Source organism: Bos taurus, chromosome 19, assembly GCF_002263795.3.
Source record: "Bos taurus isolate L1 Dominette 01449 registration number 42190680 breed Hereford chromosome 19, ARS-UCD2.0, whole genome shotgun sequence".
In the NCBI taxonomy this organism is placed as follows: Eukaryota; Metazoa; Chordata; class Mammalia; order Artiodactyla; family Bovidae; genus Bos; species Bos taurus.
Genome location: NC_037346.1, coordinates 9,028,214 through 9,045,609, shown reverse-complemented (window position 1 = coordinate 9,045,609; position 17,396 = coordinate 9,028,214). Strand labels below are relative to the sequence as shown.

The following is a 17,396-nucleotide window of genomic DNA, read 5'->3' as shown; positions in this document are numbered from 1 at the left end:
TTATTATACTACAGTGAAAATATCTTAATACTCATGATAATTTCTGATTTGAAAATAAAAAATACAGTTATATGAATCACTCAATGTTTTGTCACAATTTCTGATTCTGCTACTGGAAGGTTTGGGGTCACATATTAATATTAGCAAGTTTGTTGAGGAAGAAGTTTTGAGTTCAAGAGAGGCCAGGTGTCTCATTCAAGGTCGTCCATTTGGTAAGTGTTGGTTAAAGTCTCCAATTTCAGGCTTAAGACTCGGGATCCTGTGCAGTTTCCAACAATCCAGACTCACACAAAAAGGGGTACTGGGGAAAAGAACTCAGGTACAGAAAACAGAGCTGCTCTTCTGGGGGAATGCTGTCATCCTAAGAGGAAACTGTCCACCAAGATGGCAGAAAAGAAGGTGTGACTTTCCATAATGCTTCCATGACAACACATCTTCTTGTCACAGGAATATTCAAATCAACATCAAAATAAAAAATAAGGATATTATCAATTTTGCTAAAAACTCCGAGTAAATTGCTTAGGTTCACTATGCATTCACTTCTATGATAATCCATACAACAAAAACACAAGTTATTAACAGGGGAGATACAGTAGGTCTCTATGCCCACTCTACAAAGAAAACAAAGTCAAAGAGAAGTAAGGAACCCATTGTCACTCACTTTTACAAGCCAGAGGATGCCTCCCTAATCTCTTCACTGCTGCCTGCATCTCCTGGTTCCTCAGGGTATAGATCATGGGGTTGAGCATGGGGGTCATGATGGTTTGGCTGATGGACACAGCCTTGTCCATAGAGAAGGAGGTGAAGGGCCGGGCATAGAGGTAAATGCTTGGAACAAAGACCATAGACACCACGATGATGTGGGTGGTGCAGGTGGAAGCTGCCTTCCTCCTCGCCTTCCCAGAGTGGGACCTAAGCATCACCAGGATGGCTGAGTAGGAGACCAGGAGGAGGAGGAACCAGATGAGGACCAGCACCCCACTGTTGGAAATGATAAGGAACTCCAGGAGGGAGATGTCAGTGCAGGCGAGTCTCAGCACTTGTGGAACATCACAGTAGAAGTTATCTAGGATGTTGGGGCCACAGAAAGGCAGTGGGAGCATCAGAGCCACTTGGGAAATCGAATGGATGAAGCCTCCCACCCAGCTAGCCACCACCAGCCCCACACAGAGCTGAGTGTTCATGATGGTGACATAGTGGAGGGGCCGGGATATAGCAACAAGGCGGTCATAGGCCATCACTGAGAGGAAGAAGACCATGGCACCTCCCAGAAAGTGGAAGAAGAAAATCTGGGTCATGCAGCCCTGGTAGGAGATGGTCTTCTTCTCCGCAAGGGAGTCCACCAGCATCTTTGGGGCAGTGACTGAGGAGAAACAGAGGTCTATGATGGCCAGGTTTCGCAGCAGAAAATACATGGGTGTGTGGAGCCTGGAATCAGAGGTCACTGTGACCATGATGAGGAGGTTTCCCATGACAGTGGTGATATAAACAAACAGGAACACCAGAAACAAGACGAGCTGGAGCTCCTGAGTCTGTGAGAGTCCCAGGAAGACAAATTCTGGCACCCACGTGTGGTTCCCTGATTCCATGGTGTCTACTCCATACACCTAAAGGAAACACCACAGAAGCCATGTATTAGTGCCCGGGGCTCAAACTGAGTGTCCAGGTTTAGATGATGGACATTCACGTGCAGATCATAATTCCAGGTGCTGACTAAATGTCCTTGGCCCTGGAATGTGTACCAGTTGGTACTGGAATATATATATTCTTGAGATATCTTAAAGCCATTCATGACATATACAACCTGCTTTAAAAAACTCTGTGTAATATAGTGATAGGAAAAGACACTTGGAGTCCAGCAGACATGTAGTCAAATTCCAGAGTTTCTTGTCCTTGAGATGGGACCCACATTAAGTTACTCAAGCCCTTCATCTCAGTTTCCACATCTTGCTAAAGCTGAAACTCTAGTACTTTGGCCACCTCATGCGAAGAGCTGACTCATTGGAAAAAACTCTGATGCTGGGAGGGATGGGGGGCAGGAAGAGAAGGGGATGACAGAGGATGAGATGGCTGGATGGCATCACTGACTCGATGGACGTGAGTCTGGGTGAACTCCGGGAGTTGGTGATGGACAGGGAGGCCTGGCGTGCTGCGATTCATGGGGTTGCAAAGAGTCAGACACGACTGAGCGACTGAACTGAACTGAACTGAAGGTAGAAATAAAAGTGTTGTCTCTGTTCAATGTCCAGGGGATTAAATAAGATAGAACATAAGATTCCTAGAATAGCATCTGGAATAATAAATAGTAATCACTCTCCTCTGTGTAGTCTCCTACTAAAAACCTCCTGCCTTCTTACAGTCTCTAATATATTTTTGTACCTGTCATTTCTCATGCAACAGTTATTACATCTAAAAGTTCGTGAACTTTTTGTATTTCTAGGTTTTCCTCCTGATTCAACCATAATGTGCCACTACAGACATGTGCCTTGATTCACAATTAATCTGTGCACTGCAGTGCTCATGCTTGCTCATAGTCAATACTTAAAAAGCATGTGGCATGGACTGCTGGGCGGGTAAACAATTATAGGGAATGTCCCCCCATCACTGGTGTAGGTGGTCCCTTCCTGGGTGACTTAGCAGGATATATATGGTGTGTGTGCTAAGACATGAGAAGGCGGAGAGAGACTTTCTGGATTAAGAAATAGGTGATGGATTTTGTACGAAGGGGTATGGAAGGGCTCTTTTAAAAGCCGCAAGAATTTCTGTTACTGAATACAAAGACAGATGAGAAAGGAAGATGTCGAAATAAGAGAAATAGTATAGACAAAGGAATAAAGAATACTAGAGTGAGTTGCCATTCCCTTCTCCAGGGAGTCTTTTGAACCCAGGTCTTCTGCATTGCAGGCAGAGTCTTTAATGTCTGAGCCACCAGGGTGTTGTCAAAAGAATGAAGAGGGGATATTAAGAGGAAGGAAGGGGAAGGGGAAAGTGGAGGGGGAGGGAAGAGGCTGGGAACAAAGGCGAAGAAGGACACAGAAGGTGAGAGATAAGGATGACAGTAGAGAGTTAAGTGGCCTCCTCACTCCCCGGCCTTGTCTCACTCCCCACCCCTCACCCGCTTCCTGCAATGAATTGTTCATCAGAGGTCATTTTAGTCCCATCATATTTTTTTCCATTGTCCCTCTTGACTAGATTGCAAGTTCAGTAACTTAGTAGCCCCAGCACCTGTAACAGCAACTCTGATTCACCAGTTGCTCAAAAAAAGTTGCTGTCATAATGAATAAGTAGGTAATTACGTGGTCCTTCCTATTCAATGTGACCACGTGGAGAATTTTGTGGTGTATTTTCCTATCATTTGCTCTCAGTATCGTCCCTCTAAATCACAGGACCCAGTTTCCACTTTGTCATTAAAAGCCTGGTTTTGGACATGCTCGTTGGAAAATCAGTTTTCAACACCCCATTTCCCCTGCATTACTTTCTGAAGCGTTCCTCACACTTTAGCCTTACAATCATCAAGTCTAAATCTCTTGCTTTTTCTCCACACTCTCCAGCAAGTGTGTCTGGATTCTTCTTAACAGCTGCTCTATTTACAGGTGAGAAAACCCTGATCTCTCACCTTCCTTCAGCCCAGCATGGGAGAGAGCCCTCATGTCTTGCATCTTCTTCACGATCCCTTTCCTGCAAACTTAGTTTCCTAGCCACTGCCCAAACATTGTGTATACAACAACGGGTGTGACTCTAGGGGAAGGGGGAATATCCTTGAGGAGAAACTACTGGACTCGATGCAGGAGGCAGGGTTGGGTTGATTACCACTGAGGGCAAGGGAGCAATGGGACTTGTTAAAAAGTTTTAAAATCTCTCAAAAACACATTTATTAAAAGTTATTCCTCAGGGTCAAAAAGACTAAGAACAATACAATTTTATAGATTTATAGCATGTAGTATCTCAGGCCAAGATCTAAAAGTATAAGTCTCTTCAAAAGAAACAGTTTCTCTGGGAGTTTTAGAAGAACCCATTTCTTTGATTCTTTCCCTTGAGACCATCACATGGAGAGCTGGTTAAAAGACAAATCACAGTGCCCAAGCTCCAGACTTCCTCATTCTGTTGACCAATGATAAGGCCAAGAATTTGCATCCGTAACAAATTCTCAGATGATGCTGATTTCTCTGTTCCAGGGACCACACTTTGGGAACCATGGACTTGCTTGTCAGTATAAGGACTGTTCTCTCTCTTGTGCAATCTGAGACAACTGGTCTGATGTCTTTCCTTCTTCTTCTCTTTCTTCTCCTGCTTCTTCCCTTTTTCTTCTACTTTTATGCCTAACTGAGTTTTACTTAGAGAAAGTCATACATGGGCAGATATATGGTATCAGTTCAACAGAACCCTGCTACTGCTGCTGCTAAGTCGCTTCAGTCATGTCCGACTCTGTGCGACCCCATAGACAGCAGCCTACCAGGCTCCCCTGTCCTTGGGATTCTCCAGGCAAGAACACTGGAGTGGGTTGCCATTTCCTTCTCCAATGCATGAAAGTGAAAAGTGAAAGTGAAGTCACTCAGTCATGTCCAACTCTAGCAACCCCATGGACTGCAGCCCACCAGGCTCCTCTGTCCATGGGATTTTCCAGGCAAAAGTATTGGAGTGGGGTGCCATTGCCTTCTCCTTATTTTGGCAGCTGAAGCCCCATTGTTGATTTACCATCTGTACCCAAGTCGACTGGGTGCATGTGTGCTTAGTCAGTCATGTATGACTGTGACCCTTTGGACTGTAGCCCTCCAGGTTCCTCTGTCCATGAGATTATTCAGGCAAGAATACTGGAGTGGGTTGCCATGCCTTCCTCTAAGGAATCTTCCTGACCCAGGAATCGAACCCACATCTTCTGTGTCTTCTGCATTGCGGATGGGTTCTTTACCCACTGAGCCATCAAGGAAGCCCCAAGTTCACTACATCATCTATTTAAATGCCAGCATTCCTTACCTGTGAACTCTTACTACCTCTAATGCAAGGATTGGTACAGGAAACTTATACAATGCTCATTATGAGGGATTGATCAAAACTAGAATTAATTGGCATTTTAAACTTGATGTGCTATAAAAACAGACTGATTTTTTAGACAGAGATCTCTGAACTGCATATAACTTTCCAGGTTGGTCTGAATGTTTTACTACAAATGCTCATTCTTGGCAAAATAGAGTTCAGTGGCAGGTAAGAGTAGGATGTGAAGCTCTTCCAGAAACAGACCCAGCACAGCCACATATATAAATAATTTTTTCAAAAAAGTTCTTATTTAGAGCTCTAGTCCATTTTAAGATTGATTCACAATGAAAAAAGGGTAAAATAAGAAAATAAAATTAAGTCCCACAAAAGTAGCCTTGATTGATTCTGGGGAAGGGACAGGACTTGTCCATCTCACTGACTATCATGTAGATGATTTTGAAACAGATTCTGATTTACTTTTCAATAAGAGAAACCTGATATGTCCCACTTGATATATTCTCTTGTCAGGGCGCACGTGATTCTGTAAAATGTTCACCAAACCTCATCATCTGTTCACTGCATCCTCTCGCCATGAGTTCCAAAGCCAAGAATGGCCAGAATGGAGTAAATACCCAGTCATGTACACTGAGATAAGAAAATGATTATCCTATGTATCACATATCTAAAAAAAAAACCATATATATATATATATGTGTATATATATATATGTATGTATTTGCCTGACTTAACTTCAAATTGCTAAATGGATGCAGGATACATTTAGAAGGAACTTTTTTTTTTTTTTGCATCCTCATTGAGAGAGGCCTGAGTCATTGATGATTAATGATTCCCCTCTTGATGGTTGGTTTTATGTGTTAATCGACTAGTCTGTAGTTCTCAGTTATTCAAATTTGAATCTAGGTGCTGCTGTGAAGGTATTTTATAGATATGATTGATTCTCCAATCAGCTAATTTTATTTTTTTACAATCAATTCATTAAAATTTTTTTTTTTTACTTTTGGCCATACCAGATGGCCTGTGAGATCTTAGTTCCCAGACCAGCAATTGAACCCTGCCCCCTACATTTGAATAGTGGAGTGTTAACCACTGAACTGCCAGGGAAGTCCCATCCATTCATTTTAAGTAAAGATTATCCTAGCCAATGTGGATGTACCAGATTCAATAAATTATGACCAGTGCAAGTTTGATGCATCAAGTTTGATGCAAGGGCACCCAAAGCCAATGCTCTAGGACAACCCAGAGGGGTAGGGTGGGGATGGAGGTGGGAGGGAGTTTAGAGTCGGGGGTACACATGTATACCTGTGGCCAATTCATGTTGATATATGGCAAAAACCATAACAATACTGTAAATATCTTCCAATTAAAATGAATTACTCTTTTATTTTTTTTAATTACTTTTTTAAAAAAGGTTTTAACAGCAGAACTGAGGTTTCCTTGAAGGGGATGCAATTCTGGACTGCAGCTTCATGCCCAAAAATTCCAGCCTGCCCTTCCTGTTGGCCTGCCATACAGATTTCATACTTGCCAAGCCAGCCTCACAATCAGGTAAGGAATTCCTTGCAATAAATCTCTCTCTCTCCCTCTTCATATATAATACATATAAAATTTTCCACCCCGAAATGTCTTTGGAATATTTTGAGCTGAAAATTGTCAAGGCTCAAAGGACTCAGGAAGAAATTTTGACTTTCCCCTTTAGCTGTCTAAAGTATTGAAATAGAGAACCTGTTCCCAGAATGGGTTTTCACCAGATTCACCTACAAAGAATATGGACTAGGTATGTATTTGTGTCTGTGTGAATAGTGAGAGGGGACCAGGCCTAAAGATCAGGGTCCACTCTGTGTTCCATTGTCTCTACGTGGCCCAGCAAGTATTTACTTATCGAACATTTTCTTTTCCACTTCCATGTGAATTGTCTTCCTCCCTTTCGGAGTCCCACAGAACTTCCTCCAACACCGTCTTTTGTCTTTAGCGGAAGATTGTATTCAAGGTGAAAGTTTCAGCCATTTTGGTGGGTTACTCAGTTTGCCTGGTTCTCTACCATGCATACATGTTCTCAAATTGTGCTTTATTTTTTCTCTTAATTTGTCTTATGTCAATTTCATTCATAGACCAGCCAGGAGAACCTAGAATGGTAGAGGAATATTTCTTCCTTCACAACACTTCCATATCATACTGGTCCTGTTTCTCTGGCAGAACCTTGACTGATACACCACTTTTAATGGCTCATATATGAAGCAGACAGCATATTAAAAAGCAGAGACATTACTTTGCCAACAAAGGCCTGTATAGTCAAAAGCTATGGTTTTTCCAGTAGTCATGAATGGATGTGAGAGTTGGACCATAATAAAGAAAGCTGAGTGTTGAAGAATTGATGCTTTTGAACTGTGGTGCTAGAGAAGACTCTAGAGAGTCCCTTGGACTGCAAGAAGATCAAACCAGCCAATCCTAGAGGAAATCAGTCCTGAATAATGATTGGAAGGACTGATGCTGAAGCTGAAGCTCCAATACTTTGGCTACCTCATGCAAAGAGCTGACTCATTAGGAAAGACCCTGATGTTGGGAAAGATTGAGGACAGGAAGAGATGGGGATGACAGAGAATGAGATGGTTGGATGGCATCACTGACTCAATGGACATGAGTTTGAGCAAGCTCTGGGAGTTGGTGATGGACAGGGAAGCCTGATGTGCCACAGTCCATGGGGTCGCAAAGAGTTGGACACGACTGAGTGACTGAACTCACTGATATGAAGTAAACTTCATAGGTAAGGTTAATTGAGGTTTTTCTCTCCTTACACTTAAATCATCCCCATGCTTGATATAAATACAAGTGGAATGGCAAGATCAAGGGATAATGAGGCTGAGAAGCAGTGATTTATTCTCTGGACCAAAATTAATGTACCACCACTGGAATGACTTACAGCCTTCCCTCAACAACTTTTAAGAGAGGTGCTTTCACTAATCACTATACAAAATAACTAAAGAACATTGAAGGTCCATTGTGCATTTAGGTAATAAATAAATGTGCAGTTGAGCCAAATTCATATCACAAACACAACATAGCTTCCATGAGAGATGTCTTAAAGGTGTAAATTCTCATGGATAGAGCTGTATTCATTGAGGCTTCTGATTAGGATGATCAGGTCAGTTGTTTTGTCAGAAGATCCTTGGGAAGATGGCCTGGACTACTCATCTGGGTAAATAAATTTTATTTAAATAAAATTCTTCTGATTGTTCTGTAAGGATTTAGGTATTGGATCTCTGCAAAGGGTAGCCAAGAGCAGTAGGAGTGCTGTTTTCCCTCCAACCTGGATATCCACTCTCTAGTTCCCTTCAGTCTTTACCTGGGCCCACTTAACAGATCCGTGTTATTTGTCAGTTCCTCTAGGCATTTAATTTTATGACCCTGTCCACAAGAAACTTTGCTCATTGTCAAGATTTCTAACTCAGGCCAATCACCTCTCTGCCATCCTGCTACCAGGGGCTTCCATCTATGTGGCAGACACTGTTGATTGCCATTTTCTGGCTGAAACAGCCAGCCATGCACTTTCCATTTCTTTTGTAGAGCAGAGTGACCGTATGACCCAGTTTCTGCCCAACAAGTCATAAGTGAATTCTGCTGGAATAGTTCTAGAAAAAAATGTATGACTCCTAAAGGAGGAAAGGGCAACCCACTCTAGTATTCTTGCCTGGGAAATCCCATGGACAGAGGAGCCTAGTGGGCTACAGCCCATAGGGTTGCAAAGATTTGGGCACAACTAAGCATGCACGCACACACACACACACACACACAAATATGATTACTGAAGCTTTACCAGCCATATTGCCATTATGAAGGGAAAGACAGCAAATTATAGAATAGCCAACTCAGGGCCCTAAAATGTTGGAGCTGCTGAATTAACCACCTCTGGAATTGCCAATCCTCTAATTTATATATATGTAATTTTATTTATTCATTTATTTTTGGTTGTGCTGGGTCTTTGTTGCTACTCAGGCTTTTCTCTAGTTGCAGTTTGCAGGGGCTTCTCTCTAGGTGTGGTGTGCTGGCTTCTCATTGCGGTGGCTTCACTCGTTGCAGAGCAGGGGCTCTAGGGTGCTCTGACTTTAGTACTTGAGGCACATGGGCTCAGTAGTTGTGGTTCCAGGGCTCTAGTGCACAGGTTCAATAGTTGAGGCGAATGGGCTTAGTTGCTCCAAGGCATGTAGGATCTTCCTGAACCAGGGATTGAACCCATGTCTCTTGCATTGGCAAGTGGATTCTTTACTACTGAATCACCAGGGAAGCCCTCTAATCTTTTTAAATGAGATAATCTCCTCATTCTTTAAGCACTAATTTGGTTATGCTGCTGTTTGCCACCAAAAACATCTTTGTGGCTATATATTTCAAGTAGGACTATCATGGTTTTCCAAAGAGATCACATTCTCCAATCAGCTATATGTCATAGGCTAAGCATCACATTTCAAGAGGGATGTTGTCATAGGAGAGTAAATACAGAGGAGATGGCCAAGATGGTGGAATTAAGAAACTTGTCACAATGGGAACAAATGAAGGAAAGTAGATGCTTCATCTAGAGAAGAAACAAGTTAGAGGGTGAGAAAAGTATCACCAGGTATTTAAAGGACTTGTGTGTGAAAGGGGAAAACACCGTTTTGAGGGACACTCAGATCAAACATGACACAGTCCATTTTCTCTGCCCTCGTCTCCAAACACCTACTGAGAATGGGGAGAAATGCATGAAAAGGTACAGGGACATAAAAGTGAAGAAAGGATCAACTCAGAGCTGCCATAATGGCTTGAAGAGCCTGCAACTTTTATTAAATATTTCCCGGATGAGGTGGTTATTGGGAGGGAATGGGGGGAAAAGTTTTCATATTATCTTCCTAACTTTGGGTCAAGTTCTACATTGCCTGGGAGTTTTAAAAAGGAAACAAGAAGATGGAGCAAATAAATGTTATCCAGAGAGAAATCAAATATAGATCTGAACTATACAGGGAAGGAATGGGGTACAAGAAACAGTAGAAATACCTCTCTGGATAAGCTACTGTTCAAGGTGCTGAGCAAATTTTAAGGTGAGTAAGGCATGGCCCACTTTCAAGGAGCACTCGATCTGGGGCAGGAAGTCAAAGAGAAAGGCAAAAACCCATGAGGTGGCAACCTTGGATTGAACCCATACCTCATATCTGGACCACTGATAGCCATGGCTCTGTCTCTCTGGCCTTGGATCCCCAACTATACTACAGCATCCTCCTCTCAGCCATATCATCTATATGATGCAAAGAACAGGTTGGGAAGGCAGAGTAGTTTTTTGATTACCCAAGGTGTATATCACAGAAAAGAAACAAACCCAAAGGGATTTGGGACTACCCTTATGGGAAATATTTAGATGATATTACAAGTGATATCACTTCCAAAAACCACAGAGGGGATGAGGGAGCAGAACAAAGGTGAGTGTTCCAGATTTAAGATGAAATAGTTGAATATTCATCACAGATATTCATCCATAGATATTGTTGTTGGTGTTCTTTAGTCGCTAATTTGTGTCCAGCTCTTTGCGGTGACCCCATGGACTGCAATCCGCCAGGCGCCTCTGTCCATTAGATTTCCCAGGCAAGAATACTTAAGTGGGTTGCCATTTCCTTCTCCAGGGAATCTTCCAACCCAGGGATCAAACCTGCGTCTCCTCTTTGGCAGGTGGATTCTTCACCACTGCACCATCAGGGAAGCCCCCATCCATAGATGAGAAACTCTAAGCTTTCCCTTGTGAATGGAAGAAGCCCTGGGTTTCAAAACCCACCCATATCTCCTGTCTTGAAACTTGGGGATCAGAGGAACCATCTCCTGGTCATCTCTTCTCTTGTTGTTCATCACTGAGCAAGTGACTTCTGAGTTTTCTCATTTCTAAACTGTTTAATACAAGAATAACACATCCACTGTCAGTTTTCTGAGAGTGAGACAAAAGTGTGAAAGTGCCTAACACAATACCAGACAGAACAACAGTTTCATAGAAATAGTAATCTTCATAGATATATTCATCTCAACTGTCGCATTCCATGAAGACTCACCTTCACTTCTCATATGGGAAAACGAAGTTCAGAGGGAAGATCTGTCATTTAAAGTCAACCTATTTTAAGTTCACTCCCTGCTGGAAATCACTAGGCGCTTGCCTAATCTCTTCCTGGCTGCCTGCATCTCCCGGTTCCTCAGGGTGTAGATGATGGGATTGAGCATGGGGGTCAAGACAGTGTAGCTGATGGACACAGCCTTGTCCATGGGGAAAGAGGTGAAGGGCCGGGCATAGATACAGATACAGGGAATGAAGATCATAGACACAACGATGATGTGGGTGGTGCAGGTGGAAGCTGCCTTCCTCCTCGCCTGCCCAGAGTGGGACCTCAGCATCACCAGGATGACAGTATAAGAGATCAGAAGGAGGAGGAACCAGATGAGGACCAGCATCCCACTGTTGGAGATCATAAGGAACTCCAGGAGGGAGGTGTCTGTGCAGGCAAGCCTCAGCATTTGTGGAACATCACAGTAGAAGTTATCTAAGATGTTGGGGCCACAAAAGGGCAATGGGAGCATCAGAACCAGCTGGACAATGGAGTGGACAAAGCCTCCTACCCAGGCAGCCACCACCAGCCCCACACACACTCGAGTGTTCATGATGGTGACGTAGTGGAGGGGCTGGGAGATGGCTATGTAGCGGTCATAGGCCATTACTGAGAGGAAGAAGACAGTCCCACCTCCCAAGAGGTGGAAGAAGAAGATCTGGGCCATGCAGCCCTGGTAGGAGATGGTCTTCTTCTCAGCAAGGAAGTCCACCAGCATCTTTGGAGCAGTGACTGAGGAGAAACAGAGGTCTATGATGGCCAGGTTTCTCAGCAAGAAATACATGGGTGTGTGGAGCCTGGAATCAGAGATCACTGTGACCATGATGAGGAGGTTTCCTATGACAGTGGTTGTGTAGACAAACAGGAACACCAGAAACAGTGAAAACTGGAGCTCCTGATTCTGGGAGAACCCTAGGAAGACAAATTCTGATACCCATGTGAGGTTCCCTGAATCCATGATATCTTCTCCATATTCCTAAAGGAAACAAGGCAGAGACATAGACACGTGAAGTTGTTGTTTGCCCCTTTAGGGCTCAAGGGCTCAATTCAGTCATCCAAGGAAATATGATGGACATCTTCATGTACAGATCACAATAGTGCTAATTCAATGACTTGTCTCTTGAAAGTTTACTAGTTTGTGCTTGAACACACACACATGAGATACCTTAAAACCATCCAGAAACACACGCCACTTGCCTTTCTAAGATTCAGTGTAATATAGGGGCGGGAAGCCCTCAGAATTCTTCAGAACCAGAGCCAAAACTTCAGAGCATCCATTTCCTTGAGAGAGATTTGGCTTTGAGCTACTTTCTTAATCTGCATTACAATTTCCATATCTGTAAGAAATATATATTCATATCTGTAAGAAATATATTTTCTTTATAGAAACTGCTTAAGGGATTAAGTAAAATAACACAGAAAGTTCCTAGGACAGTATCTGCAATAAAAATGTTAATTACTCTCTTCTGTGCAGTCTCCTACTCCACTCCAGTCTCTACTACATTTTTCACTAATCACTTTTCCTTTTAAAAAAATAATTTATTAAAAAATTTCCTTATCTTTTATGCAATTTAGAAGTTACTTTCCACTTACAGTTATTAGAAAATATTGGCTGTTGTATCAATCATTTTTCATGTAACACATTCATTTTTCATGTGAATGTATCTGTATGTTCATGAACTTTTCATGTGCCTGTGTTTCTCCACAATTCAACCATAAAGTGCTAGACACATAAGTCTTGATTTCACAATTTATTTGTGCTCTGCACTGTCCACCCTTGCTCATAGTCAGTAATTATTAATAATAAGTGCTTGGTGTTATGGCTTGGTGGGTGAAAATCTACTTGGTGTGCAATGGTACCTCCATGGGACAAGCAAGGGAGCCTCTGGACACAGCTGCACACCTGGGGCATTCCATTCCTTTCCATCCTCCAGAGGAGCTGGCCCCTTACTTGCTGAGGCTCCTCAGATTATAGGTGGAGACAAGGGGCAAAGGGGTAACTGTTTCGTTAGCGAAGAAATTAAATGAATATATTGTTTGAAGGAGACATAGAGCTCTTCTGAAAGATCAGCAATTTTATTTTTTTCTTTTCTTTTTTAATTTATTTCTAAACTTTGTTCTCTTTTAAGCTGTAACTTTTCTTTCCTGGTAGAGTCTTACCACATGTTCATATCATATGGGAGCCACCAAAAGGTTCAGGGTAGAGAGCAGTGAGCTCAGTTGTGTGATTTTGATTGACTGGGATGTTGATTGGACATCAAGTTGATTGGACAGGATGCAAAGGAGGATGCGGAGAGCCCAGTTAGGAGCTGCATGTGGTTAAGGCAGTAGAGAAGGTGAGCGTAGCCTGAACAGGGGTGGTAGAAATAACACTAATCGGAAGTCGGGTTGAGAGGATTTGGTGATAGCTTGGGCTTCCCAGGCGGTGCGAGTGGTAAAGGACCTGCCTGCCAATGCAGGAGACATGAGACGCAGTTAGATCCCTGGACTGGGAAAATCCCCTGGAGGGGGGCAGGGCAACCCACTCCAGTGTTCTTGCCTGGAGAATCCCATGGACAGAGGAGCCTGGCAGGCTACAATCCAAAGGGTCGCAAAGAGCTGGACATGACTGAAGCAACTTAGCATGCATGCATGGTGATAGTTCGGATTGAGGGGAAGAGGAAGATGTCATGAATGATCCTTAGATTGCTGGGTTGGGCAATTGAGTGGCGATGGTAATGCTTAGTTTCCTGAAAGAGTAACCCTGAGAGCAGAGGAGGGTTCAGAGGAAGGCGATGAGTTCAGTTCAGGACAATCAGTTCACTGAATGTGGCCTTTACAGCACAATGGAAGAGTAGAAGGTTGACAAGCCAAATGGGATTCTTAGCAACTGCATTGCTGCAACAAGGCATGCAAAATTCAGGAACATGTCACATTCAATCATAAATAATCTGTTCCTTTGGGAATCAAGAAAGATTAGCAGTTCAACAATTCACTAATCTAAAAGTTTGGATTTGCTGCGCAATTATCCATTTCTCTCTGAAGTCACACACCTTAAGTATCAACAGAAGCCTCTTTTGCCTCTTGGAGATACTCTTTACACATGTGACTGGCCAGTCTCAAGAACTGAAGAGAATTTCAGGACCTGCCACCACTTGTACACTCTCTTGCCTCTCTGGTTGAAGGTCTGAAGAATGGCAATTTTAGAAGATGATATTGAATCCAGCATAGAAAAGAAAGAAAAATGTTGAAGGTAGAGAAATAGAAATAGATGAAGAATTAAAGGGAGGAATAAAATTACAAGGAAGGAAAATGGGGGAACAGAATGAGTGAAGGAAGGGGAATGGAAAAGTGGTTGGGTGGGGGAGTGAGTGGAACCAAAGGTGAAGAAGGACTCGGAGGGTGAGAGACAGAGGTGATAGGTGAGGATTAAATGCCCTTCCTACTCCCCCTGCCTCATCCCATCCCCCACACTGACCTCCAGACCTCTCTTATCTATCAGAGACCATTCCCTTCTTGTTTTTCACTTCAATTTGCTTTTACACCAAGCAGGAAAGTTATGACCAACCTAGACAGCATATTAAAAAGCAGAGACATTACTTTGCCAGCAAAGGTCCATCTGGTCAAGGCTATGGCTTTTCCAGTGGTCATGTACGGATGTGAGAGTTGGACTATAAAGAAAGCTGAGCACCAAAGAATTGATGCTTTTGAACTGTGGTGTTGGAGAAGACTCTTGAGAGTCCCTTGGACTGCAGGAGATCCAACCAGTCCATACTAAAGGAGATCAGTCCTGAGTGTTCACTGGAAGGACTGATGTTGAAGCTGAAACTCCAATACTTTGGCCACCTGATGTGAAGAGCTGACTCATTTGAAAAGACCCTGATACTGGGAAAGATTGAAGGTGAGAGAAGAAGGGGATGACAGAGGATGAGATGGTTGGATGGCATCACCAACTCAATGGACATGAGTTTGGGTAAACTCTGCAAGTTGATGATGGACAGGGAGGCCTGGTGTGCTGCAGTCCCTGGGATTGCAAAGAGTCAGACATGACTGAGCGACTGAACTGAACTGAACCTCCTATATAAGTGTCCATGAGACCTTTCTAAATGCTGATTTATTCATGTTCTCCTCTCACTTCTACTCTTAGTGATGCTCACCAGAGCCCCTTAGGGTCCACATCCAACACTTTGTGGATCTAGTCAGAGTAGAAACACATACACTTGTGCATGCAACTCAGCATGTCACGCTGGGCTGTAAAACATAACCTCCGTCTGCCTTTCTAATCAGTATCTGCACCTCTAATGAACCACTAGCTCTTCAATGGATTATAGTCTTAGACATGCCATATTTGTTTCCTGAAACTCTGTTCCTACCTTCTCAACACTAGAAAAGGTCCACCGCTTAAATGTCACCCTCTCTGTCACTCCCGTCGCTACTTCTCCCATGCAAACAAATTCCCTTTTTTTCAAGGTTCTTTAACATCAAAACAAACCTCTGTTCCAAGTTTATCATTATTCATTTTTTTTCAACATCTCCCCTCAACCAGCTACATCATAATTTCAATATCTTGCTAACCCCAGAACTTGGAACAGCAACTCTGATATAGCACATGCTCAGTAAATATTGTCAAGTTAATGTATTAAGTAGGTAATGGAAGATTTTTAAAGTAATTTTACTTATCCTGTGTTCCCTATCTCACAAGGCCAGTGGTAGGGTGATTGTTGGTTGCTGAAACTACTGGGCTTTACAGGCAACCTGAAGCAGCTGTTTTAACAGCACATTCCCCACCCCCGTTCCAAATTACTTCATGAGGCTCTCCTCCAACATTAGACTTAGTACCATCATGCCTATGTCACTTTTTTATACTCACCACCCTTCAGCAGATGTTTCCAAGAACTTAATCACCTTTGGCAGGTTTGAAAACCCTCAGGCTCTCACCTTCCTTCAACCCTGAATGGGGGAAGAGAATTCAGGTCTTGCATTGTTCTAGGAGGTCCTCTCTGTGAGCTTCAGATTTCCTGATCTCTGCCCATACCTCACACACATGATTCATGGCCATGACCCTGGGGAAGAGGGTATATCCTCAGGGAGAAATTATTGGACTGAGCTCAGGAAGTGGAGCTGAAATGATTCCCACTGGGGGCAAGGGGATGGGAGTTGTTAAAAAAGTATCTAAGTCTCTCAAAAACACTCAGTGTATGAGAGGTCTACCTTGAGGGCAAAAAACTAACAAAACATAACAAAATTCAAAACACACACATACACACACAAACCAAAATGAAAGAAAAGACAACAAAAAACACTGAAAATTGTAGATTTGTGACGTGTAAGATTAGGAGACCAAGATTTGAAAAACCAGATTCTCTCAAAGTTTGTGGGATTTTTTGAACCTATTGTGTTATAATCACTCCAGGGGATGTTAAACCTGAGAAATGCCCATGCAGAAAATTTTGATGTAGTAGATCTTGGATGGAGCTGGAGAATTCAAATTTCTAACAAGCTTTCAGGTGAGGCTGACACTGCTTTTCTGGGGCCACATTTTGAGAACCACTAACTTTGAGTTTCACTGCTCTTGTCAGCTACAATGGACAGTTCTTCTCACAGTATCACAGTAAGACAAATGATTTGATAGCTTACTTAAAAAAATTAATTGATCTTTACATGGACAACATCATAGGTTGGAAAATGTATACAACAGTGGAAAAAATCCTATGAATCTTATTTTTTCAATCAGATCTCAGAGTTGATTCTCCATTCATATCCATTTCTATTGCACCATCTGTAAAACTCTAGTACTCTTTATATGGGCTTCCCAGCTGGCACTAGTGATAAAGAATCTGCCTGACAGTGCAGGAGATGTAAGAGACTCGGATTCAATCCCTGGGTTGGAAAGGTCCCCTGGAGTAGGAAATGGCACCCATTCCGGTATTTTTGCATGGAGAATTCCATGAAGAGAGAAGCCTGGCAGGCTACAATCCATGGGGCTGAAAATTCAGATACAACTGAGTTATTGAGCACTCAACACAACAACACATACATTTTTAGGTTAACATTAGTTAACATGATAGAAAGTTATCCTTTTTAAAAAATATCTTCTTGGACTCTAAAATCACAGTGGATGGTGACTGCAGTCATGAAATTCAAAGACACTTGCTCCTTGGAAGAAAAACTATGACAAGCCTAGACAGGTTATTAAAGAGCAGAGACGACTTTACTGACAAAGGTCCATATAGTTAAAGCTATGGTTTTTCCAGTAGTCATGTATGTCTGTGAGAGTTGAATCACAAAGAAGGCTGAGCACTGGAGAACTGACGA

General features: G+C 42.7%; 2 protein-coding genes across 2 annotated transcripts; both read right to left on the bottom strand.

Annotated features, from left to right (window-relative positions):
- Positions 1–653: 653 nt before the first annotated feature.
- Positions 654–1,589, bottom strand: OR4D2G (olfactory receptor family 4 subfamily D member 2G). Its single transcript, NM_001390586.1, has one exon. It carries the CDS (start codon positions 1,587–1,589, stop codon positions 654–656), a length of 936 nt encoding a protein of 311 aa, NP_001377515.1.
- A 9,535-nt stretch (positions 1,590–11,124) lies between these two features.
- OR4D1 (olfactory receptor family 4 subfamily D member 1) lies at positions 11,125–12,060 on the bottom strand. The gene has a single exon (NM_001390585.1). It carries the CDS (start codon positions 12,058–12,060, stop codon positions 11,125–11,127), a length of 936 nt encoding a protein of 311 aa, NP_001377514.1.
- Positions 12,061–17,396: the final 5,336 nt, after the last annotated feature.